The sequence below is a fragment of the Geotrypetes seraphini genome, chromosome 9, assembly GCF_902459505.1.
Source record: "Geotrypetes seraphini chromosome 9, aGeoSer1.1, whole genome shotgun sequence".
In the NCBI taxonomy this organism is placed as follows: Eukaryota; Metazoa; Chordata; class Amphibia; order Gymnophiona; family Dermophiidae; genus Geotrypetes; species Geotrypetes seraphini.
In genome coordinates, this window is record NC_047092.1 from 106,707,599 (window position 1) to 106,733,528 (window position 25,930).

Below are 25,930 nucleotides of genomic sequence, written 5' to 3' on the forward strand. Positions count from 1 at the left end.
CTAGTAGATGGATGGCGCTTGCTTCATGGTAATCAGAAATCTTATACTTTCTATTCCCATGCTCAAAACACTTACACTAGATTGGATGGGCTGTGGATTCATAGGAATCAGGTAGGGAGGCTCCGTGGGGCAGAGATAGAACCGATGCATGTTTCGAACCGATGCATGTTTCGGACCATGCTCTGGTTTGGTTATCTTGTACTGGAATGTTGGACCAAGGGGGCTGTAGATATTGGAGACTTAATGAATCCTTGCTGAGTTCCCCCCAGGTAGTCTCTGCTGTGGAAAATACTATGAGGGACTATTTGGCATTGAATGATAATGGGGAGGTTTCTGATGCTATTCTGTGGGATGCACTTAAAGTGGTTGTCCGAGGGGAACTTATTAAATGGGGGGCTAGATATAAGAGACAGCGGGCCCAGACTTTCCTTCACTTGCGCAGCCGCCTATCCCGGTTGGAATTGATCCACCAGAATATGCGGGATCCTCAGACCTTGGCCCAGCTGCAGTGAGTAAGAGATGATCTGTACCAGCTCCAGGTAGAGGAAATAGAACGAATGCGTGAGCGATTTCGACTTAACATCTATGAACATAGCAACAAGGCTAGTGCTCAATTTGCTAGATATATTCGTATTAAACAAAATCACACCACTATCGCTTGTATTAAGGGGGATGCAGGAGGGGAGCTGCATGTCACGGACTCTGCTATTCAACGGGAGTTCCAGGATTTCTATTCTCAGCTTTATGGCCCTCCGGGGCAATTGGATGAGGGAGCACAGACTAGATTCCTGGACTCACTGCTGATACCTGAGTTGTCGGAGTCGGATCAGGAGTATTTACAGGAACCAGTACAGCTCTCTGAGGTCCTGGGGGTGATTGGGGCGTTGAAGAATGGCAAATTCCCAAGGTTGGATGGGTATACTAGTCGCTATTATAAACAGTTTTCGATGCAATTGGGGCCTCTCCTGGTTTGGGTGGCTAATGGAATCCCTGCAGGGGGCCAGTTACCGCCTACGATGGGCGGGGCTGGTGTGGCCATACTGCTTAAACCTGGACGAGATCCTTTATTGTGTGGGTCCTATCGACCCATTTCATTGCTGAACTTGGATGCTAAAATTTTAGCTAAGGTTCTAGCTCAACGTCTGGGAAAGGTATTGCCGTCCTTGATCCATCAGGACCAAGCGGGGTTTATACAACAACGGCAGGTGAGCGATAACATCAGGAGAACTCTCAATTTGCTGTGGGAAGCTGGATCCGGTCGGGACAAGGCGGTTTTGATCTCGGTTGATGCTGAAAAGGCATTCGATCGGGTCCTCTGGGGGTTTCTTTGGGATGAGATGGATAGGATGGGACTGGGGGGCACTTTTGGTGCTTGGGTTTGGGCTCTGTATGCTGCCCCGCGGGCTTGCTTGCGGATCAATCAATCTTATACTGACTTTTTTTCCATTTATCGAGGAACTCGGCAGGGATGTCCGCTCTCTCCTTTATTATTTGCGGTGTCTATAGAACCCCTCGCCTTGGCTATTAGACATCATCCATCTCTGGTTGGCTTCGTATGTGATGGTGTGGATCATCGTGTAGTGCTTTTTGCAGATGATATCCTCTTATATGTAGGACGACCAGAGATCACCATACCACATCTTTTACAGCTATTTGACACTTATGGGAAGGTTTCCGGGTTTAAAATAAATTTAGCTAAGACGGAAATTTTAAATTTGACTTTGACACAGAGGGAGGTGGATAGTTTTACGGGGGTGTTTTCCTTTTAGATGGGCAAATCAAGGGATCAAATATCTGGGCATTTTTATTCCCACAGACCTTGCGAGGCTATATGAGCAAAATTATCTGCCTATTTATCGCCGCATAAGTGCTGACCTACAGCGTTGGCATGGACTATAGTTGTCCTGGTGGGTCGGATAGCGATCATCAAAATGACTGTACTCCCTAGGTTGCTGTTCCTTTTTCAGACTTTACCTATCCCGGTGCCTTTAGGGGAACTACGGAGGTTGGGTAGGGAGATCCGTAACTTCATTTGGCACCGTAAGTCTCCTAGATTGTCCCAATCTTTATTGTGGGCAGCTAGAGAAGTAGGGGGCAGGGGGCTGCCTAATTTGGTGTGGTATTACCAAGCGGCGCAGATGAAGTTAGTGCTTGATTGGGAATTGGGGGATCATAAAAGTGGGGTGCAGCTAGAGCAATGATGCAGTGGCCCGAAGCTTCTGAAATATAGGCTGTGGACATCTGGTTCGCAGCGTCCATGGATTCAAAGCATATCTAACCCTTTTGTGCAACATTTGGCTCGGGTATGGACCCAAGTGCGTACCAAGTTGGGTAGTGGAGCTCTGGTATCCTCCCTGGCTTATATACAGGCTGAACCTCAATTTCCCGCAGGCTGAGACAATCGGGTTTTTAGTCGATGGTTTCAAAAGGGGATACGAGTATTTAGAGATTTAGTGGGGACTTCTGGGCTCATTCCTTTTACCATGCTCCAGCAGAAATATGACTTACCTGATGGTGATTATTTCGCCTATTTTCAGATCAGACATTTTATGCAGGCTCAGGGCTGGGATTCCGGGTCACCGCTTGATCGGGAACCCATAGAAAACTTGTGGTTGCTCTTGCAGAAAGTCCCGAGACCGCTCTCTGTGATGTACCAATATTTGAGGGGACATTTACCCGCTATTTATTCTTTTCAAAAGCAATGGGAGCGGGACTTGGAGTCACGGTTTTCTGCTAAAGACTGGGAGGTTATATGTAGGGAGGTTTATAAAGCTTCCTCCTGTGCTTTGGTTCAGGAGAATGCATATAAGGTCCTTACCAGGTGGTATTATACCCCGGAATGGCTGCACAGAATGTTCCCAGGAGTGTCTGATCAATGTTGGAGATGTGGCATGAATGTGGGGGTCTTTTCTACATATTTGGTGGGACTGTGGGGTCCTTCACTCTTTCTGGAAGGTGGTGGTTGGCACTTTGTCTGATTGTCTGGGTGAATGTGTTGCAGTTACTCCCCAGAGTTGCTTACTGGGGTTACATAATAATAGGGAGCATACATGGCAGACTAAGTTCCTTCGTTGGGGTTTGGCGGCGGCTAAATGCCTAATTGCCAATCAGTGGAAAAATAGAGAAGCCCCAACTCATTATTTGGGTTAATCGCTTGTTATCTTTGGGGAAGATGGAGATAGCCGTGGCTAAGCGTCGCCATACCTATGTACTTCACTTTAGCACATGGTGTAAATTGGAAAGGCTGCTGGATGCTCTGTAGTGGATCTCTCAGACCAGGATACTTTGTAGTCTGCTAGGCGTTGGGGGAGGGTGGGAGGGGGGGATGTGGAGAATTTGGGGATGGGGAAATTTGGTTTGGGGGAGGGGAAGTGTTGGAGTAAACTGGACGGGGCTGGTGAGTTTGTTTTTGGGTTTTAGCTTTTATCGCTGTCCACGCAGTATTATATGCATTTGTATTTGCTTTTGATATTGCTTGTTCTTTGTTGTATTGCTTGCATTTTATATTATCAAAAATTTTCAATAAATATTTAAATATGAAAAAAAAAAAAGAAGGATATGGCGATACTCGAGAGGGTTCAGAGGAGAGCGACACGTTTGATAAAAGGTATGGAAAACCTTTCATATGCTGAGAGATTGGAGAAACTGGGACTCTTTTCCCTGGGGAAGAGGAGACTTAGAGGGGATATGATAGAGACTTACAAGATCATGAAAGGCATAGAGAGAGTGTAGAGGGACAGATTCTTCAAACTTTCGGAAAATAAAAGAACAAGAGAACATTCAGAAAAATTGGAAGGGGACAGATTCAAAACGAATGCTAGAAAGTTTTTCTTCACCCAACGTGTGGTGGACACCTGGAATACGCTTCCAGAGGGCGTAATAGGGCAGAGTACGGTACTGGGGTTCAAGAAAGGATTGGACAATTTCCTGTTGGAAAAGGGGATAGAGGGGTATAGATAGAGGATTACTGCACAGGTCCTGGACCTGTTGGGCCGCCGCGTGAGCGGACTGCTGGGCACGATGGACCTCAGGTCTGACTCAGTGGAGGCATTGCTTATATTCTTATGTTAAGCTCTTTTCCAGTAGATAGGTGAGATATTCTAGACCAGTTTTCTTTATCCGCCGGTCCGCAGACTGTTGCTAGTCTGCAAAAAATTCCTGCCGGTTTGCGCAGAGCTGGCAAAATCAGATTGGGGCCATCAGTAGCGTTTGGGCTGCAACGGCGATGGGTGGCATCGGGGCTTCCCCCACGACGCAATTCAAGATCGGCAACGGGCCCCCCGGCACTCAAGATCGGCAACGGGCCTCCTTCTCCCCCCGGCATCAACAGCACTTCAGATCAGTGCTCAGCCCAAAGTTTCCCCTCTGACGCAACTTCCTGTTTCCGCCCAGGCAGTTCGAGTCAGAGGGAAGCTTTGGACTGAGCACCGCGTTGCCGATCTGAAGTGCTGTTGATGCTGAGGGAGAACGAGGCCCGTTGCCGATTTTGAGTGTCAACAGGGTGGGAGGGGGGGGGCCTTTTGCCAAAATCGGAAAGAAAGGTGAGAGGAAGGGAGAGAGATGGGCCTGTGGAGAAAGTTGAGAGGAAGAGAGAGAGATGGGCCTGTGGTGGATGTAGAGATTGAGAGAAGGGGGTAGATGATGGAAGTGGGGAGAAGGGAAAGCAAATGCTGAATGGAAGTGGTGAAAGAACACATACTGGATGGAAGGAGGGATAAAGAAAAAGGACATATGCTGGATGGGGGAAGAAGATAGAGTTAGTGAGATAGTGGAGGGGTGAAGGAAAAGGGTAGCATGCTGTGGGCAGACACAGTGAAAAGAGGGAAACAGGACTGCATAGTAAGAAAGAATTTAATTTAGACAGAGGCAGAAAATAAAGAAGGAAGACCAGAGAAGAGAGAGGAGAGAGAGATGCCAGAAAACGTGGAAGGAGACAGAGATATCAGATCTGAGCGGAGGAAATGAGAAGAGAGAGATGCTAAAAACCACAGTGGGGGGAGAGAAAGAGAGATGAAAGGAGAAAGATGCCAGACCATGAGGGAATAGAGGGAAGATGATGGATGCCAGACCAAAGGGGGAGTCTAGAGGAGAGATGGCAGGGGGAGACAGACAGTTTCTGGAATGGGCAGAAAGTGGGTGGAACGGGCAGATGCTGGATTGAAGAGATAGGGCAGATGCTGGAAGGAAAAGAGTGAAAAGAAGATGAAAGCAGAAACCAGAGGCAACAAAAGGTAGAAAAAAATCATTTTTTTTTCTATTTTGTCTTTAGAATATATCAGGTTTGAACTATATATCCTGCTAGAGACTGTGACACACTTATACCCTGCTCTGACCGGCAGGGGTATAGTTGTGTTGAAGGTTGACCTGTCAGCGTGGCCTCCTCAGGTAGGAGGAAGGCTTTTCAGGTTAGAACAGACTAGGCTCCTGCCTAGTCTGCCAGGCCACACTGAGATAACCTTGGCCCAAAAAGGAGGAGACACAATCTTAAGTCAGTTCAAAAACTTGTTCATTAACTTTATTAATGTGTCCGAGTTGTCAGAATGGCTTACAGCTTGCCTATGGCATATAATGGCAATTTCCTGGACTTGCCATGGCTTGCATACAGTCCTTTTCACCAGGGTAACAGAAACACAAAAAATGGCATCAAAATAAATCCACAAAATCATGTGAAATAAACTTCCTAACAAAACCCAGGAACCTAAAGTAGTAACAGTGACTTCAGGTTTCAACCTTCAGCTAACCTAGCTGAGGAAGGGTTAAAGAGTCCAGAGCTGCCTGCTAAACTCATTAGGAGCAGCTTGTTTCTCAGTTCACGGAGTACAATAGGACAGTAGATAAGCTGCTGAGATATACTAAAGCTTGCAAACAGGCAATTCACACCTATCCCAAATACAGTTCTCTTGAACAAACACTGACCTCCTTGCAGCCTTCACAGTGGAACGGAAAGTATCTTGCTAATCACCGTCAGCTGAGGCTTGGGTTAGGGGATCCAGCCTAAGCACAGCCTAGCTTCACTCCCTTCAGTAACCAACCTCCATTTCAGCAGGGAAATTGTCAGCTTCCACAAACTGCTCAGAGATCTCCATGGCTTCTGTCCTGTCAGCAGCAGCTGGAGTTGAGCATGGGCAGTCCTCAGCCATTTCTATGTCCTCCCCAACATGGGATTGAGGAGAGAGACTTCTCTCCTTCTCTGTCTCCTTGCGCTGCTGTAGGTCCTGCCCTGCCCGAGGCTCCTCAGCTTCTGCCCTGTCCCTGCTCCCCTTACTGTGATTCCACGCCCTGTTCTTATCCCAGTTAAAGCCCCACCCCTCTCTCCTAGGAGCCGGGGGGGTTGGGCAGCAAATCCCTAGGGAAATCATACAGCTTCCTCCTAGGTGGGAAATGTGTGTACCTTGCAGGATTGGGTCTCCATTTCTCAATAAGAGTCCCCACAGGCTTTCTGAAGTACCTATCCTGAGACAGCGCTCTCTGCTGGATATTCTTATGTTCTTGTCTCTCTTGCTCTACCTCACTGTCTGAGGGGTAGTCAGCCATTTCCAAACTTTTACCTTTAACCTGATCAGCTCTTCTGACCAGGGACCGTGTGCTGCTTTTATCCCTTATAGGGACAAAGCTAGCTACAGGTTTGTCACAAGACATAACTGGGGACTGCAAAGCCCAGGCAGTGCATCTTTAGCTTCCAGCTGGTTTAGGGTTCTCTCTGACCAGGGGGCACTCCCCTAACACTATTACTGTCATGTGAACATAAGAACATAAGAGTTGCCTCCGCCGGGTCAGACCAGAGGTCCATCGCGCCCAGCAGCCCGCACCCGCGGCGGCCCATCAGGTCCATGACCTGTTAAGTGTCCCTGTCTTTCCTGTTCCTATCTCTATGTCTATCTGTCCCTGCCTTTCCTATACCTATCTCTATGTCTATCTGTACCCCTCAATCCCCTTTTCCTGTAGTATTTATCCAAACCTTCTTTGAACCCCTGTAGCGTGCCCTGTCCTACCATAGCCTCTGGGAGCGTGTTCCATTTGACCACCACCCTCTGAGTAAAGAAGAACTTCCTAGCATTTGTTCTAAACCTGTCCCCTTTCAATATCTCCGAGTGCCCCCTTGTATTTGTGGCTCCCATCAGTCTGAAGAATCTGTCCCTGTCTACCTTCTCTATGCCTTTCAAGATTTTGAAGGTTTCTATCATGTCTCCTCTAAGTCTCCGCTTTTCCAGGGAGAAAAGTCCCAGCTTATCTAACCTATCAGCAGTGGCGTACCTAGGGTATGTGACACCCGGGGCATTTTTTGACACCCCCCCCCCATGTAAAAAAATATTTTTTGTAATGACCATGAAACGGAATAAATGGTCAGAATAGAAACAGGCAGTGAAAATTTTCTTATATTCCAAACATAACATAACATAAATTATGTCTGAATTTTCATGACATCAGAAGTACATATGGAGTAGTTGCAGGTGATGCTTGGGACAGTTCTGATTGTGTTAGTTCGGTTTTATGTGTTTTTTGAATAGAAGGGTTTTTATTTCTTTTTGAAGGTTTTGTAGTCTGTGGTCGAGGTCAATAGGTTGTAGAGATGGGGGTCGAGTGTTGCAGCTCGAATGGCTAGGAGGTTGTCGAACAGTTTTTTTCTTTTGACGTTTTTGGTTGGAGGGTGTGTGAATGGTGCGTGAATTCTCCTATGTCTGTTTGAGGTGGATTGAATTATTTAGCTGAAGAAATTAGTTACCCCCTCATCCCACACACATTAATTCTCTTCCATTTTTGTTCCCATTATAAAAAACACTGATAAGTTCCCAGAAAAAAAATACATTAAAATAAGAAGTGAAAACAAAGACCCCTGCAGATGAGAACATAACATAAGAATAGCCTAACTGGGTCAGACCAATGGTCCATCATGCCCAGTAGCCCATTCTCATGGTAACCAATCCAGGTCACTAGTACCTGGTCAAAACCCAAAGAGTAGCAACATTCCATGCCACCTATCCAGGGCAAGCAGACACTTCCCCCATGTCTTAATAACAGATTATGGACTTTTCCTCCAGGTAATTGTCCAAATCTTTCTTAAAACCAGCTACACTATCTGCTTTTACCATAACTTCTGGCCACTTCATTTTTCAGTTTAGATCTTTCCTTTCAAACAGAGACCTTGCTAGATGTCAAATACAGCACAAGGTAACTTCACATGGACTTAGCTGTGCAGGAAATGTGAATCTCCTCATACACCCACCATATAGTGCAAAAATGTGCAAAGGTCTGTTTTTTTTCTTTCGATCACTACATAGCCTAATGCCACACAAGCAGCGCTGTTACAAACATATTCTGTAGGTCAATGCTAAGGATAACAAAGTTTCCTTCCTTGGACCAGAAGGAGATACTGATAAACCACTGGAAGAGATCCCAAAACAACACCCAAAGACTCACTCAGTGTGTGAACCAGTTGAGTGGAGTTGACTAACTGGGGGGTGGAAATGGACCCGGAGTTTGCTCAGCAGAATTTCCCAGACCACCTCTTCCTCTCAACACATTGACACGTTGCAACCACCACCACTAGGAACACCTCACTGGGTAGGCCAGCTATGCTATAAACTTTATAAAACACATTATTATATTTTCTTATAAAGCACATATTTTAACTGAACTCTGACATCCTCAGCCTTTTCATTCACAAAAATAGAAGGAAGAAAAGTTCCCATTTCCTGCTGTCTCATGTCCCCGGCCTATACAATATTTTTTTTCTGCAGACCCTTCAAAAGTCTGACCAAATCCTCGTTTCACTTGCATTATAAAGTACTGAGGATGCCATCTCTCCCCAATCCCAGGTCCTAAAGTCTAAGACAGTAGCGCAAACTAATGCTGCCAGATTCAGGAAAAAAAATTTTGATTCGATTCAGCCTATTGAATTGGTTTTTCAATTCGATTTTCCTGCCCAGTTGGGTGATTTTTTTTCAAAAATCCTGGTGGGTTTTATAGCTTTTTCACCCCCTTTGGCTTCTCCTAACCATACTGGCGCTGTGGTGTAAATAAAATAAAGAAACAAAAAGGACTTTTCCTCTCTGTTAAATCCTAGCTTACGTTTGCAGTCCAACACCAGCTCTGGCAGGATACACATTTCAATTCTGACATATTGTAATCACAAAACAGAAAATACAGTTAATTTTTCTACCTTTTGTTGTCTGGTTATATTTCAAATCTTGTTGGTCCAAGGCTCTGGTTTTCTTCTGATAACTTGCTTTCAGGGTCTCCTTCTTTCTTCTTTCTGCATGCTAACCATCCATCTGCCAACACTGTCCTCCCTTTCCATTTCCCTTCCCTCCCCAGGAAGTCTTGGATCTTTCCTTTTTTTCATCTCCCTCCACAGATCCACCTTTTCTTAACTACCCTTTCATCTGGCATCTCTCCCTCTTTCCCCACCACCCCACAGTCCACCATCTCTCCCTTTCTTTTCCCAATTACCCTCCTATCCAGTATCTCTATCCCTCCTCCACACCATCCCTTGTGTCCAATTTCTCTCCCTTTCTGTTCCTTCCCTCCCTAAATCCCATGGTCCATCATCTCTCTCCCTCTCCTCTATTTTCAGACAAATTATTTCTTCTCCCCCCCAAAGATTGGCATATGCACGTCTCTTTGAACACTCCCTTCCTTCCGTGTACTTCTAAACCAGGGTCCCCCCCCAAAGGCCTATCCCCCCATAAAGGTCTGCCTGTCCCCCCTTGAAGGCCTGTCCCACCCCCTTGTAGGCCTGTCCCCCCCTTGAAGGCCTGTCCCCCCCTTGAAGGCCTGCCTGCCTGTCCCTCCCTTAAAGGCCTGTCCCCCCCTTGAAGGCCTGCACTCCCCCCGAAGGCCTGCACTCCCCCCGAAGGCCTGCACACCCCCGAAGGCCTGTCCAACCCCCTTGAATGCCTGTCCCACCCCCTTGTAGGCCTGTCCCCCCCTTGAAGGCCTGTCCACCCTTTGTAGGCCTGTCCCCCCCCTTGAAGGACGGCCTGCTTGCCTGTCCCCCCCCTTGAAGGCCTGTCCCCCCTTGAAGGCCTGCACCCCCTTGAAGGCCTGCACCCCCTTGAAGGTCTGCACCCCCCCGAAGGCCTGCACCCCCCCTTGAAGGCCTGTCCTCCCCTTGAAGGCCTGTCCCCCCCCCTTGAAGGCCTGTCCCCCCCTTGAAGGCCTGCCTGCCCCCCCTTGAAGGCCTGCCTGCCCCCCCCTTGAAGGCCTGTCCCTCCCCTTTGAAGGCCTGCACCCCCTTGAAGGTCTGCACACCCCCTGAGGGCTTGTCCCCCCCCTTGAAGGCCTGCCTCCCCCCTTGAAGGCCTGCCTGTCCCACCCCTTGAAGGCCTGTCCCCCCCTGAAGGCCTGTCCCCCCTTGAAGGCCTGCCTGTCACCCCCCTCCCCCTTGAAAGCCTGCCTGCCTGCCCGCCCCACCCTGAAGGCCTGATGCCCCGACCCACCCCGAAGGACCGCTCGCCTCCCCTGGCCTCCCCGCACCACCTATGAAGCAGCCCGCAGCAGGATCGCGATGTCATCGATCCCTGCGCTGCTTGGGCGCTGCTTCCTGCGCCGCGGTCCTGCCCCTCCTCTGATGTCAGAGGAGGGGCGGGACCACAGCGCAGGAAGCAGCGCCCAAGCAGCGCAGGGATCGCTGACATCGCAATCCTGCTGCGGGCTGCTTCATAGGTGGTGCAGGAAGGTCAGTGGGGCGAGCGGTCCTTCGGGGGAGGGGGGACTGAACGGCAAGGCCGGGAGCACCCCCTCAGGGCTGGCACCCGGGGTGGACCGCCCCCCCTTAGTACGCTACTGCCTATCAGTGTATGAAAGGTTCTCCATACCTCTTACAATTTAGTTGCTCTTCTTTGGACTCCCTCAAGTATTGCCATGTCTTTCTTGAGGTACGGTGACCAGTACTGGACACAGTATTACAGATGGGGGTGCACCATTGCACGATACAGTGGCATGATGACTTCCTTCGTCCTGGTCGTGATACCCTTTTTGATGATACCCAACATTCTGTTTGCTTTCTTTGAGGCTGCCGCACATTGTGCCGATTCCTTCAGTGTTGTATCCACCAACACACCCAGGTCTCTTTCAAGGTTACTTACCCCTAGCAATGATCCCCCCATTTTGTAGCTGAACATCGGGTTCTTTTTCCCTACATGCATGACCTTGCATTTCTCTACGTTAAAACTCGTTTTCCACTTCTTTGCCCATTTTTCCAGTTTCGTTAGGTCCCTTTGGAGGTCCTCACAGTCTTCCGTGGTTCTAACCCTGCTGCAGAGTTTGGTGTCATTTACAAATTTTATAACCTCACAATTTGTCCCCATCTCCAGGTCATTTATAAATATATTGAACAGGAGCGGTCCCAGTACCGACCCCTGCGGAACTCCGCTCGTGACCCTTTGCCAGTCGGAGTATTGGCCCTTTACTCCAACCCTCTGTTTCCTGCCCTCCAACCAGTGTTTAATCCATCGGTAGACATCCCCTTCCACCCCGTGGTTCCACATCTTTTTAAGCAGCCATTCATGGGGTACCTTGTCAAAGGCTTTTTGGAAGTCAAGGTAAATGATGTCAATGGATTCCCCTTTGTCCATCTGGCTGTTTATCCCTTCGAAGAAGTGCAGTAAGTTCGTAAACCACGACCTTCCTTTGCTGAAGCCGTGCTGGCTCGCCCTCAGCTGTCCATTGCTTTCCATGTGCTCGCAGATGCTGTCCTTGACCAGTGATTCCATCATCTTTCCCGGAACCGAGGTCAAGCTCACTGGCCTGCAGTTTCCCGGGTCTCCCCTCGATCCCTTCTTGAAGATAGGTGTGACATTTGCTTTTTTACAGTCCTCCAGGATCTCCCCAGTTTTTAAGGATAGGTTATAGATTTGCTGGAGTGTAACCGCTATTTCATTTCTCAATTCTTTTAGTACTCTTGGGTGGATTCTGTCTGGGCCTGGTGATTTGTCACTCTTTAATTTGTCTATCTGTCGGAGGATATCCTCTTGGCTTACCTCTATTTGCTCTAGCTTTTCATCCTGACCCCCACTTATGATTTCCTCGGGTTCTGGAACATTGGATGTATCCTCGCTTGTGAAGACCGACGAGAAGAACTTGTTTAACCTGTCGGCTACCTCTTTTCCCTCGCTCACCACTCCCTTCATATTTCCATCATCCAAAGGTCCCATTTCCTCACTTGCCGGTTGCTTCTCCTTCACGTACTTGAAGAATGGTTTGAAGTTTCCCGTTTTCCTCGCCAGTCTCTCCTCGTATTCTCTTTTTACTTCCCTAACCACCCGGTGACATTCCTTTTGTTGCTTTTTGTGTTCCTTCTAGTTTTCCTCAGTTTGGTCCTTTTTCCAGTTTTTGAACGATATTTTCTTGTTCCTTATCACCTTTTTCACTGCGTTTGTTATCCACACCGGATTTTTTGTTCGATTCTTTTTGCACCCTTTCCTAAACCTGGGGACGTACAGGTTTTGTGCTTTGTGCACCGTGTCCTTGAGTAGGGACCAGGCTTTCTCTACGGTCTCCATCTTCCCTGAGCTGCTTCTGAGTTTCTTTCCAACCATCTTTCTCATAGCGTCGTAGTTCCCTTTTCTGAAATTTAGCTCTGTCGTTGTGGTTCTCTTCACCTTTGATGTTCCTGCTTCTAGTTTGTACTGGATCATATTGTAATCGCTGTTTCCCAGTGGCGCTATTACTACAGTATTCTGTTAGCATGACATTTCTGTGTAGCATTCTGTAATTATTTGGCTTGTTGAGTTTTCTTGATAGTAGAGGGGATATATGTGAAGGGAAGGGGAGACGGGTTTTGTTGGTCCTTGCTCTGTACATTTGTATTTATAAAATGACAATTGTACAGAATATTATTTCTTTTTATACTTTAATAAAATATGTTCAATATAAAATCATAACTGAGGCTTGTGTGGATGAGATCAGATGGTTTGTGGGGACCGAGCTCACGGAGATGGGGCGGAAATATTTTTTTTAAATTTCAGTCTTAGTAGTTTGCCGGTCCACAAAATAATTCTTTTATTTCTGCCGGTCCACTTGTGTAAAAAGGTTGAAGAACACTGTCCTAGACTACCTGCCCTGGCTTTTCTGCGCCTGTTTACAATTTGTTTGTTTATGCTTCAAACTGCTTCTTGGATCCTATGTTTGCGGTTAATGGTACTGTTTCATTACTTTCAGCAGAATGCTTTGTTTAGCCTATTACACATGCCTCTACTTCACATAGGTGGGTGCCTCTTGGTGCTTGGGTACTGACTGTAGAGGGTGTTACACCAATCAGTGAAGTACTACAGACACAGAGTGAAAAATCAGAGTGGATTTATTCTGCAGAACATGCGAGTATGGTAAAATAACTCTATTGTCTAGAACAGGGGTGCCCACACTTTTTGGACTTGCGAGCTACTTTTAAAATGACCAAGTCAAAATGATCTACCAACAATAAAATAAAAAAAAACCACAATGCACACTGTACGCATAGAAAATGTTAATTATCATTCCTATTTCAGGGTTTTTCAAAGAGGTCAAAGCAGATGACTCTATGCACTATCACCTCAGTAACAACCATACAAAAATAGACAAATATACCCCCCTCCCTTTTTACTAAACCACGATAGCAGTTTTTAGTGCAGGGAGCTGCGCTGAATGCCCAGCGCTGCTCTCGATGCTCATAGGCTCCCTGCGCTAAAAACCTCTATTGCGGTTTAGTAAAAGGGGACCTTAGTGTAAAATATAGACAGCAGATATAAATTCAGACACATTTTGATCACTAAATTTAAAATAAAATCATTTTTCCTACCTTGTCTGGTGATTTCATGATTCTCTGGTTGCACTTTCTTCTTCTGACTGTGCATCCAATCTTTCTTCCCTTCTTTTAGCCTGTATGCTTTCTCTCCTCCAGACCTCATTCCCTCCCCCAACTTTTCCTTTCTCTCTCCCTGCCCTTTCTTTCTCTCTCCCTCCCTTTCTTTTTTTTATGTTTCTCTTCTTTCCTTCTGTCTCCCTGCCTGCCCTTTTTCTTTCTTTCTCCCTGCCCTCCCCCAAGCCACTGCCATCGGGGACCAGGACCCAAACCGCCACCAATAACAGGCCCGAAAGCCAACACCGCCCCCAACCTCTCCCTGCTTCGGCCGACCAGCATCGCGATCGAGCTGTTGGGGGAAATGCTGCCGGGTCCTGCCTTCGCGGAAACAGAAAGTAGGCAGGACCCGGCAGCAAGAAGAGGAAATGCTTCACTAACCTGTCTCTCGCCTTAGCCCATAGCGAACACTTGCTTCAGGGTTCTCAACATGTGCGTGCCGGCTTCCCTTCTCCCTCCCCCCCTGGACATAACTTCCGGTTTCGGAGGGAAGAGAAGGGAAGCCGGCACGCACACGTTAGAGCCACGGAGCATAAGTTCGCTACGGGCTGAAATCTCCAAGCCGTTTTTTTTTAATGTTCAGCAGCAGCGGCGGCAGCAGATGACAGCTGGGCGGACCGCCCAGCTAAAAGGCCCTAGGGAGAACACTGGAGAGGAAGGCTGATCGGCCCGGTAGATCAGGACGGCAACACGAGTCTATCACGGAGCCCGGGATGGGCTCCGCGATCGTCTCGCGTTGCCTTCCTGAGCTACTGGTCGATCGCAATCGACGTGTTGGGCACCCCTGGTCTAGAATGTCTCTCTTATCTACTGGAAAAGAGCTTTTTAATTGATTACTACAGGTCTGGCTCATTTGTTAGAGGAGTCCCAGGAATCTGCAGGTTTTGTCCGTATCAGTTTGATCTTGTATATAATATTTGATTGCTGCTTTTTATTCTTTTTACTGTTTTTTTCTCATTGTTATTGTATATGACTGCTATTATTGTGTGTGTTTTTTAATGCTTACAAACAGGTCAAAGACTTTTGATTAACAGTACATCAAACATGAAACTTAGAGAAAAACAATTAAAAAGGCATATGAATATTTTAATTATAACATATGAGAGGTGTTATACAATCTCACATAAGAGGTTTGTATGTAGGAAGAAGTAAATATTTTTGTCATGTTATGAATTGCTTTCACTTGTCTTATAACCTCGTCTCAGGCATTTTCTTTTTCTGCACTGTTTCATCAGGTTGCTATTAAACAAATAAACTTGCAGAAGCAACCGAAGAAAGAGCTGATAATCAATGAGATTCTGGTGATGAAAGAGTTAAAAAATCCCAATATCGTCAACTTCTTAGACAGGTAAAATTATAGAAAGTGGATGGAAAAGAGATGAATTTAGGTGATAACATTATAGAACTGTAGTGGGTGTTAGATTTATTTATCCTTAATTTCTTTTTCAGTCAGCCTCTTGTAAATTAGCTTATTCACTATTATGTGGGGGGTGGGATAACTTGGAGATAGCTTGAGTCTTGATAAAATGCTTTGGAGGGAATTTAATTATTTTGCACTGATGAAATACAGTGTATCCTATGGCTTGAGCTTTAACAACCATTAGTAAATGCACCCTTTAATGAAACTATTTTCTTTCCTCCTTTTTTAAATTACTACTACTACTATGTATCACTTGTATAGTGCTGAAAGGCATATACAGCACTTTTCATTTTGACATTTAATAGATGGTCCCTGCTCAGAAGAGCTTAGTCTATTTTCTTGACTTACCACACAAAGGAAGTTAGGTCATGTGCTACTGAAGATAACTTAGCTTCTTGTACAATAACCTCTGGAAGCTTCACCATAGGGTCTTGCATCTATTCCAGCCTTGGCTGCAGAATTTACAAATAAATCCATCCCTCTCTCCATGGTCACCTCTCTGGATACTCCCCTCTAAGCTCAGTTTGTTTCTGCAGCCTTGCTGCTGACTTATAGTTTCTTCTGCTCGTGAATTTTTTTTTCCAATTTCTAGTCTTTTATTTTGTTCTGTGCCACGGGTATTGCCCATGTGATGTGGATTCACTCTGGGGGAGTGATCCTTCGGTGGGAGATCACAGACTTTTACTTAAAGATTGTCTGCTACTGAGGGTGCCCTGTTAGCAGAACCTGCAGTAGGTCCTCCAGACAGCCTGCAGATCAGATCGGGTCTCCAGATCGGGAGCCATCTCACCCCGGGTTCATCTGCTAAGGGGTAGAGCGCAGGCTGTTGCAGTTCATGGAGGTACGCCAGGATTGGAACCAGACCGCATATCTTCCCTAAATCCCCTGGTTGTGATCTGAGATGCCATGGAAGGTGAGGTGGTCAGAAGACCTGAATATCCAGTTTTATCAGCTCCTGAGGTACTGATCTCCCGTGCTTGCACTGTGTATTGCTGGCTGCCATTGAAATGCATTACAGCACATGTCTTTGAGTTTGACGATTTTGGGGGGTGCTGAATCTGGTTTTTTTGTGGTTTCCCTGGATGCCCTGGTTTCCCCCCCCCCCCCCCCCCACCTGTAAAATCATAAAATTAATGTTTTCCCCGGGCCGTTTTAGGACAAAATCGGCACCTGTGGCGGCCATCTTGGATTTTCATTAAAGTTTTTAAAAGTGTATTTTTTGAACTTAGAAGCTTCGTTTTTGCTCCAAACTTCACATATGGCCTCCTCAGGACAGGATGATATGGATTCATGCCATAAATGCGACGGATGGCTGATAGATTCGCAGCCATGTATCACATACGCCAAGGCCCGCAAGGGGTGTGAACTGTGCGTGTATCATGCACTGCCCTCCTCCAGAGAGGCCCTACCTTCCTCCGATTCCACGATTGCAGCATCCGGGATGCCTAACTTGAGCACGGAGGGCACTTCTGCAAAATGCAAGCGCAATTCCGGAGAAAATTCTCATAAATCTTCTAAGCATTCCAAATCTGAGTCCCGTAGAGTGGCTCTTGCCACCGGTGACTATTTTCTGCCAGAATTTGTGGATATGATGTATTAGGCTTTTATGAGAAAAAGGGCTATGCCTGTCTCTCCCACTCAGACTCCAGTGCAGCAGTCTGTTCAATCTTTAGAGTCCAGCATGTTGATTTTTTCCTTTCCTGGTGAACCAGAAAGCCAGTGCCTGCCATTGCTTCTGTTCCTGCTTTAGTTTTGGTGCCTTTGCTATCACATGTTTCCTTGGCGGACTCCGCGGACTTGGCAAGCTTAGCGGATCTCAGGGATACCCAGAAAAGTGGGTTCCGGGACCTGAGGGATGACCAGACAGTGCGCAGGCTCTTCAAGTCTAGCCGCCTGCCCGACCTTATTTCGGAATCGCTGATGGACACTGAAACTTGATTCAGCTTAAGTGGTTCAGGCAGAATGTTCATTCATGAGATCTAAGCCCCCGCTATCCATTGCATTTCTGGAAAATGTGGATTTTGCGGAAATACTCTTGGAGGTCTTGGAGTCCCTGGAGAGTCCCCTGAAGTGTGCTAGGGCCATGGCAAAGTTGTATCCCATGGCATCGGAGTTCACCAAGCGCTTAGTCCCACCGAAGATGGATTCGGCTGTGGCTCAAGTCACTAAGCGTACCTGTTTACCCTCGGACAGAGGGCTGACCTGAAAGATGTTCAGGACAGGAGAGTGGATTTTGTTCTCAAGCATCTTTTTGATTCCGCTGCTTTGGGAGTGCGAGCTCTTCCTTCCACTTCCTTCGTGGCCCAGGCATGTCACACCAAGCTCCACCAGGATCATGAGGAGGTTGTCCTTCATAACTTCAACTTCCTGGTATCCGGAGTGAATTATTTGGCAGACCTCTTGAAAGTTTTTACTAAGCTGGGAGTTCTGGATTTGCCAGTGGTCAGGTGATTCCTCATCTAAGGCTACACTGAGCAGGTTACCTTTTAAAGGTTCACTCTTGTTTGGCCAGGGTCTGGATGACCTTATGGCCAGTGTTCAGGTTTGTAAGCCTAAAGTGTTCCCAGGCTCTAAGCTTCGCCCGGCCAGGGGTACAGGACGGCTGAATTTTCGTCCCTACTGGCACACTTCACAGTTTGCCAGACCCCCAACGACAGAACAGCATTACAGAGCTACCTCATTTTGGAGGTGCAGCGCGCCCACAGTCTTCCAACTCCTGTTCTTCTGCCCCTATCAAGAGAAAATTATGATGCCAGATCTCTGGTGGTTCCCCCCCGGTTCAGGAGGTGGCTTTCGGCCTTCCTTCCGGACTGGCGGAAGCTAACTTTGGACCAGTGGGTCCTCAAGGGAGGGCCTTAGAGTGCAGTTTCTCAGTCTTCCGCCGGACTTCTTCCTGTCTTTGCCGGTGGGAAACCTGGACAGAGCCAGCAAGCTGCAAGCCAAGGTGCACAGCTTGCTGAATCTGGCGGCCATAGAGCCCTTCCAAGCAGAGATTTGGACTCTGGGAGATACTCGATATACTTCATTCTGAAGATGGCAGGCCTCTTCTGGACCTAAAGGCAGTGAAAGCCGTCCTGCAGATTCCACGCTTTTGTATGGAAATGGTGCATTCCGTTGTGGCAGTGGTGGTGCCAGGGGAGTTTTTGGCTTCCTTGGATCTCACGGAAGCGTACCTCCACATCTCAATTTTTCTGGACCATAGGAGGTTCCTGAGATTTCACATTCTAGGGAGGCACTTCCAGTTCGCAGTACTGCCCTTTGGGCTGGCGTCAGCGCCCAGATCCTTCACCAAAGTCATGGTGGTGGTAGCTGCCCATCTGCGCTCCTGGGGGTGTTAGTTCATCCGTACCTGGACGATTGGCTGATCAGAGCTCCCTCACTGGAGGAATGCCACAAGACAGTTCTCCAGGTGGTGCAATTACTGGAAATTCATGGTTGGGTAATCAATCTCAAGAAAAGTCATCATGAGCTGATGCAGAACTTGGAGTACCTGGGTGTCCAGTTCCACACGGGCAGGAACTGGGTGTTCCTGCTGGAACCCAGGAATCTCAGGCTTCGGTGTGCCATTTGGGACATGTTAGCAGTTTCAGCGCCGACAGCCTGGCAGTGTCTGCAGGTCTTGGGTCTCATGGTGGCGACCATAGATGTGATTCCATGAGCAAGTGCTTGCCTCCATCCTCTCCAATTGTCCCTTCTGTCTTGGTGGAATCCTCAGCAGGATGCACTGGGAGTGAAGTTTCCTTGGTTGGTGGTGGTGTGCAGCAGTATGATGTGGTGGTTCAACCCGGTTAATCTGAACAGATAGGGCAAATTCTGCACTAGGTGGCATCTCACAAAGTTCTGGTAATCCTGGTGGCCCCAGACTGGCCCTGAAGACCTTGGTACACAGACCTGGTGCAGTTGAGCTCAGAGAGGGGGGTCTGCGTCTTCTATACTATCGGAGGTTGCTCACACAGGGCCGATAGCACTTCAAGATCCGGACCGCTTTGGTCTTACGGCCTGTTGCTTGAATGTGCGGCCTTGAAGGCTAGGGGCTACTCTTCTGCGGTCATCACTACACTTCTAAGCTCGTGAAACTCAACTGTGTCAGTCTACGCAACAGCCTGGAGGTGCTTTCAGGCTTGGTGTGCGGGGGTTCAAGTGGACCCTTTGGTCCCATTGGTGGTGCATGTTCTAGACTTCCTGCAGGCTGGCCTCAGGAAGGGTCTGGCAGTTTCTTCTCGCCATGTCCAGATTGCGGGACTACCGTGTTGCGGGACCTCTTCTCAGGGGTTCTCTGGCATCTCACCTGGATGTTCGTTTCTTGCGGGGGACAGAGAGACGGAGGCCTCCCTTGAGAGTACCTTGTCCTACGGGGAATTTGAATCTGGTTTTCCACTCGCTGGCTCATTCGCCCTATGTACCCCAGGATAGGATTTCTCTTAAAGATTTTACCATCAAGACCGAAAGATTAGGTTACTCACCTCTGCTAATCTTCTTTCTTGTAAATAGCCTCTGGAAGCTTCACACCCGCCCATCTATTCTGTCCGATTCTGGATTTCTGTCTTTGATCAACCTCACTAAGAATTCCATGAGTGTCCTTTTATGTAAGGTTAAGGGGTTAGAGGGGTCCCGGGGTGGTGCCCCTTCTGATCTTCAGGCTGTCTCCTTTAGCGAAAAGTTACACAGTTTTGCAGTTTATAAATGTTCAAATTTCTGGTTAAGCTAAATTTGGCCTTTTTGGCGTTCGTTGATTATGTATTTGGTTATCATGAGCAGAACTGACTTGTAGCGGGGAGTCCCCACATCCCCTCCTCTCTCTTTTCTTGTGTATCCTATTTGTACTAGATTCTCCTAGATATGCTACCTACTGAGCTTAGAGGGGATTGTCCAGAGAGGTGACATCGGAGAGGGGGATGGATTTATTTGTAAGTTCTGCAGCCAAGGCTGGAATAGATGCAAGACCCTAAGGTGAAGCTTCCAGAGGCTATTTACGAGAAAGAAGATTAGCAGAGATGTGTAACCTAATCTATCGCTATTGTATTTTTTTCATTCATTCAAACATGGCTGCCATTAGCCAAGTAATTTACATTTTTACACTGCAATTTGGTAGTGATACTATTTGTAAGATCAACTTTGACCATTTTATAGATACATGATTGTAGTGCTTTTGGGTGCTTAGCTCCATATCTGAGGCTTTTCCCACCTCAACAAGAAAATATATACAAGGTGATGAAGTAGGGTATCAAGGGCCAGTTAGTAGTGGGTTTTGACATATTGAATAGGTATTTGGTTATTGGACCACTAGGTTATAATATAAATACTATTATCCCAGGACAAGCAGGCATGATATTCTCACATGTGGGTGACATCATCTACGGAGCTCCGATGCGGACAGCTTTTCAAGCAAACTTGATTGAAGATTTAAAGTTTGCTCTGCTGCTCCACGCATGCGTGCCTTCCTGCTCCACTAGAGGGCGCATCTCCCCCTCGTGGTCTCCAGTTCAAATTTTTCCGCTGAGCCTAGAAGTCGTTTTTTTCCAGGCTCTGCCCCAACTGCCTTCTAGCACCGTGATTTTCTTTTTTGTTTTGCCTTCGATTAAGTCGCTGTGCGCAGAATTTTTCTTTTTCTTTCCTGCTTCATTTCGCGACCCGGAGGCTTCCGGGCCGCCGTGGCTATTCGAGCCGCGGCCAGTTTCTTTTTCTATGTCCCAGCCTCAGACCGGCTTTAAAAAGTGCACCCGGTGCGAGCGGCTTCTTTCCATCACAGACCCGCATCGCCGGTGCATCCTCTACCTGGGGGCCGCCCATCCAACCGACTCCTGCCCCCAGTGCGCTACTTTTCAGAACCGGGCCCTCCGTCGAAGAAAAGCCCGCATGGCGGACCTTTTCACCGCCGACCAACCCACTACCTCGGCCTCGAGGTCGGCCTCGGCCCCGGCCTTGACCTTGGCCCCGAATACCTCGGCATTGCCTCGAGACTCGACCCCGAAGCCCTCGGGACAGCAAAAAGCCTCGGCCCCGGTTCAGTCTCCTCTTCCTTCTTCAGGTTCCGCACCAGCGAAGAAGCCAGCCTCGGGGACACCGGCGACGCATGGTGAAAACCCCATGCTTTCAGCCCCGGCGAAGCCTGCCAAGCCTTTGGGCCGTGCCTCCACCATACGGGAATACTCTGACACGAGGTCGCCCCCGGTGGAGTGCACCGAGGCATCGGACATGCCCTCGATGCTGTCTGTGCCCGTTTTCCAGGACCTGCTCCGGGCGATGATCTCATCGGAGCTGTCCGCTGCACTGGCCCATCTACAACCGGCCCCGACCTCGACCTCGCGTGCGCCGGACCAGCCTGAGCCTCGCGTCGAGCCTCCTCGGGGCAAAGTGCGCCAGCTTCGCCGCATTCCATCCTCCTCGGATTCCTCGCCGAGGCGCCCGAGACGCTCTCCCTCCACGGACCTCTGTGGGGCAAAGCGTCGCGCTAAGACAACCGAAACCTCGAACCGCCGTACCTCTAAGAAGGCCCGGGGTTCTCCCACACTACGAGGCCGTTCACCGACGCCCCTTACAGGACTGCTGAAGGTGACCGAGTTATCACTCTCCAACCCTCACATCCTCCTAACTCCCCCTCGGACCGGGGCTCCGAGCCGAGGTCCCAGGCTTTCGCCGAGGGAGTCCGGGTCAAGATCACCGATTCGACATCGATCGGTACCCCGTACCCCGGCATCGTCTTCGAGGGGCTCCTCGAGACGACGTAGGTCCTCGACCCCGGAACACTGCCACAGTGTTTCCCCGGTCTCGGAGCGCGGGTCAGAGCATGAACCTCGATACTCGAGGGAAGCCTCCCCGTCCTTCTCCGTCCGACGGAGGTCTCGTTCACCGTCCCCACATGGGGCCCCGGGAACGTCTCGCCCCTCCTTCACTCGCTTTGTCCAGGACATGGGCCACGCTCTGGACTTAGACCTCCAGTCCGACTCAAGATACTCTAAAGAGTACCTGGCAGAACTAGATTTACCGTCACCGCCCAGAGAGTCTCTCCGCTTACCTCCCAATCCGGTACTCCAACAGGCTTTCTTCAGGAATCTGGAGACCCCCTATATGGTAACAGCTGTCCCATCCAAAATGGAGTCCAAATACCGTACAGTACCATACCCCGGATTTGAGCAACCACAGCTCTCCCACCAGTCGCTGTTGGTAGAATCTTCCCTGAAAAAGGCTCACCCCTCCCGGGTCTCAGCGGTACAAAGCCTCTAGGGTACAAAGTTACACTTTCAACTTCACGTCCTACTTGAAACACCTCATTGGACTGTTGGGAGCCTTTGCGACCGACCTGCCAGCCTCACGCCAAGGAGCCTTTAACCTGCTCCTGGAGGTTTTCTCCAACCTACGCCTCCATCTATTCCACGTGGCCTATGATGGCTTCGAACTTTCCTCCAGAGTGGCAGCCTTCGCTATCGCCATGCGCCGCCTAGCCTCGTCGACATGGACCCCAACTTACAGGACCGGTTGGCTAACCTCCCCTGCGTGGGCAAAGAACTTTTTGATGATACTATCGAGGCAGCTACGAAACGCCTTTCAGAGCATGAACGCTCGTTTGCCTCCCTCGTTCGGCAAAAGCCTAAACCGCCTACGTCTAGGCCGTTCAGGGCCCCTCCACGCCGTTACCCTCAAAAATCCACCCCTTTCTTCTCACGGCCTCCACCCCGACGCCCGCAAGCTCACCATCGGGCTCCGCCAAAGTCCCAGCCACCTGCGACCGCCAAACCATCCCCGTCCTTTTGACGGGACAAGCGGATGGGGGCTGGCCCCCTCCGCCACAGCCCCAGGCCTCCTTCCCATCGGGGGACGCCTCAGAGCCTTCTACCCGCGCTGGGAACAAGTCACGTCGGACGCATGGGTCCTTGGCGTGATCTCATCAGGATACTCTCTCAACTTTCGGGGAAAACCCTCCAAACAATCCTCCAAGGGTGTGCCCTCCCAACCGAACTCAGTTACCCCTCCTTCTCTCAGAAGCTCGAGAACTACTTCGCCTACGGGCAGTGGAGGTGGTTCCCCCCGACCAACGGGGGAAAGGGTTCTACTCCCGTTACTTCCTGGTACCGAAGAAGACGGGAGACCTGCGCCCAATTCTAGACTTGAGGCAACTCAACAAATTTCTGGTGTGGGAAAAGTTCCGGATGCTTTCCCTACCGATTCTCTACCCTCTCATCGACGAGGGCGATTGGCTCTGCTCCCTCGACCTGAAGGAAGCCTACACACATGTTCCAGTGCACCCCGCTCACCGCAAGTTCCTGCGCTTTCAGGTGGGGGACCTGCACCTACAATACCGAGTCCTCCCCTTTGGCCTGGCATCGTCACCCCGAGTCTTCACCAAGTGCCTCATGGTGGTCGCAGCTGCCTTACGCTCACAGGGCCTCCAGGTATTCCCCTGTCTGTAGTTCTCACTGTTTTCATGTAGCAAATTCCATGTAGCAAATTCCATTTAGTTTTTGCCTATTTGCAGATGACTGTCTGCATGGATTTCTTTAATTTTCTTACATTGTAGGGTTATACTATTAAAAAAAAGTGGTGATATTTAGGTATACTGTGATCAGGGACCCTTATTTCTCATGATTTTGTGATAAGGGATGCAAAATGCATTCCTTGTTACAGAATTGGCTGATCTCCACTAAACTGTGCCTTCCCCTGCATATCCTTCTCTTGAGCCTCCTCCACTCCCTCCCATATCCATGAATTCATTGGATGGTTGATCTAGGTCAGCAGTACTAGAAAAGATATAGTACCTTGGATCATCATGTTGTCATTTTTTACACAGAATCCAATTTGTGATTTGAACTACTGGGGACACCATAGTGCTGCTGGTTTCTAATATATCAAATTGCTGGTATCAACAGAGGACATCATGGTTTAAGGCACCATTCCTTTTCTTTTCTTACTGCCAAGCCCAATCATCATGTGGAGAAGCAGGAGAACACATGACATGCAAGGATGAGATTGCAGGGTTAGAGAGGACATCTGAGTCAGAAGGAGGCCTAGAGGTGAGAAGAAGGATCGCGAGGATGAAAGAGTGTGCAGAGGTGATATACATGGACAGAAGATGCCTTCACAAAGTCCCTAGCTCTTAGTGAAGAGTCTCAGGACAGAGCTGGGGTAGAGTCCTGAGAGAAGTTACAAGGACAGGCAGTAGAAATTGAAAGTCCCAAGCAAGTTACAGAACAGGAAGATGAGGATTCTTGGGGCAGTCATAAAGCAAAGGGGAGGGGGAGGAAGGAGGCGGAAAGAGGCACCTGGGATGGAAGAGAAGGGTTGAAAGAGAAAGTTCATGGGTGAGAAGGGGTTAGGATGAGAAAATACTATTCTAAGCTTGTATATATAACACTGTTTGTCATGCTAAGCTGCCATCCTATGTTTTGTCATACAATGCTTGTCATGCTATGTCACACTATATATGTTTGTCATGTTATGTTTTATCATGCTTTATGTATGTAAACTTGTAACCCGTTCTAAGCTCTCCTGGGAGGATGGCATATAAAATAAAATAAATAAAAGGGACACATGATGGAAAAGGGGGAAACAAGGGTGTGAGAGAGGATACCTGGGACAGGGGGAACAAAGATAACCAAAAGCTTTTGGAATGGAAACATAGCATAACATAACATCATACTTATAAACCACATAACTGTAAGTTAATTTTTTTATCCCCATGAAATTTTATTGAAAGTTTTTAGTATAATACAAAGGAAAAAGGAATAACAAGTTATATCTTCAACAATATCAAATTCAAGGAACAATAAAACATTAAAAATACAAATATGTTGGTACAACAAGAGAAGAAATGCATATAATGGAAACATACTCCGGTTGTTGTGGAAAAATCAGAAAAATATTTGGGAAAAAGGAAAAGGGAGGAAAGGTGAAAAGAAAAGAGGAAAAAGGGTAGAAAGAAAAGGGAAGGGTAGGAAGATAATTAAAGCAAAGGGAGGGGGAGAGACAAAAGAGTCCCCTGGAGGCCTAATAAGGAAAAGAGGAGAGGAGAAAGAAGAGTGAGAGAAGGGGCATGCAATGGATATTGAGAGTAATAGTAAGGTTAAAATATTATAGAGTCTAGATAATCTTTAAAAGTAGCCCTTGTTGAATGGGCTTTGGCGGAAAGAGGCATGGTAGCAGAGATTAACATCTCACGTTTGTGTTGCAGTAGGTCAGATTGAAACCAGAAGTGCTCGTTAAGAGAGTCTAATCATTTCCAGTTAGATAGTATGAGTCGCAAAGCGATAATAAGAAGTGTGTATAGCAAAGCACGATGAGATGTTGGTATATTAAGCCTAGGAATCTCTGATTTTAATATGACTATAGTAAGGGAGACAATTGAATCAGATTTAAACATTTTCTGAATAATAGACCAAATCTTGACCCAGAAATTTTGTATATATGGACAATCAATGAGCATATGCAATAGAGTACCCGGATGCATTTTACAGTGCCAGCATTTGTTTGAAGGTAGCAGGCCTGCAACATGTAATTTTTGTGGTATCCAATTGACTTTGTGGTGGAGGAAGAACATAGATTGCATTGAATTAGCTGAAGAGAGGGTTTGAATTGTTTTAGACCAAAAAATTTCCCATTGGCGATCTTGTAATCAGCAGTTCAAATCCAATTCCCAAGATTTTTGTAGGAGAACGTGGGCAATAGACTGTGAATTAATG

General features: G+C 47.9%; 1 protein-coding gene across 4 annotated transcripts in view; it reads left to right on the forward strand.

Annotated features, from left to right (window-relative positions):
- The window catches only part of PAK2 (p21 (RAC1) activated kinase 2), an 814,606-nt gene that overhangs the window by 562,544 nt on the left and 226,132 nt on the right, over positions 1–25,930 (forward strand). For all 4 annotated transcript variants that reach the window (XM_033958726.1, XM_033958725.1, XM_033958724.1 and 1 more), the window contains one exon: positions 15,073–15,185. In XM_033958726.1, coding sequence (XP_033814617.1) covers positions 15,073–15,185 — 113 coding nt within the window. The remainder of the gene's footprint in view (positions 1–15,072; positions 15,186–25,930) is intronic.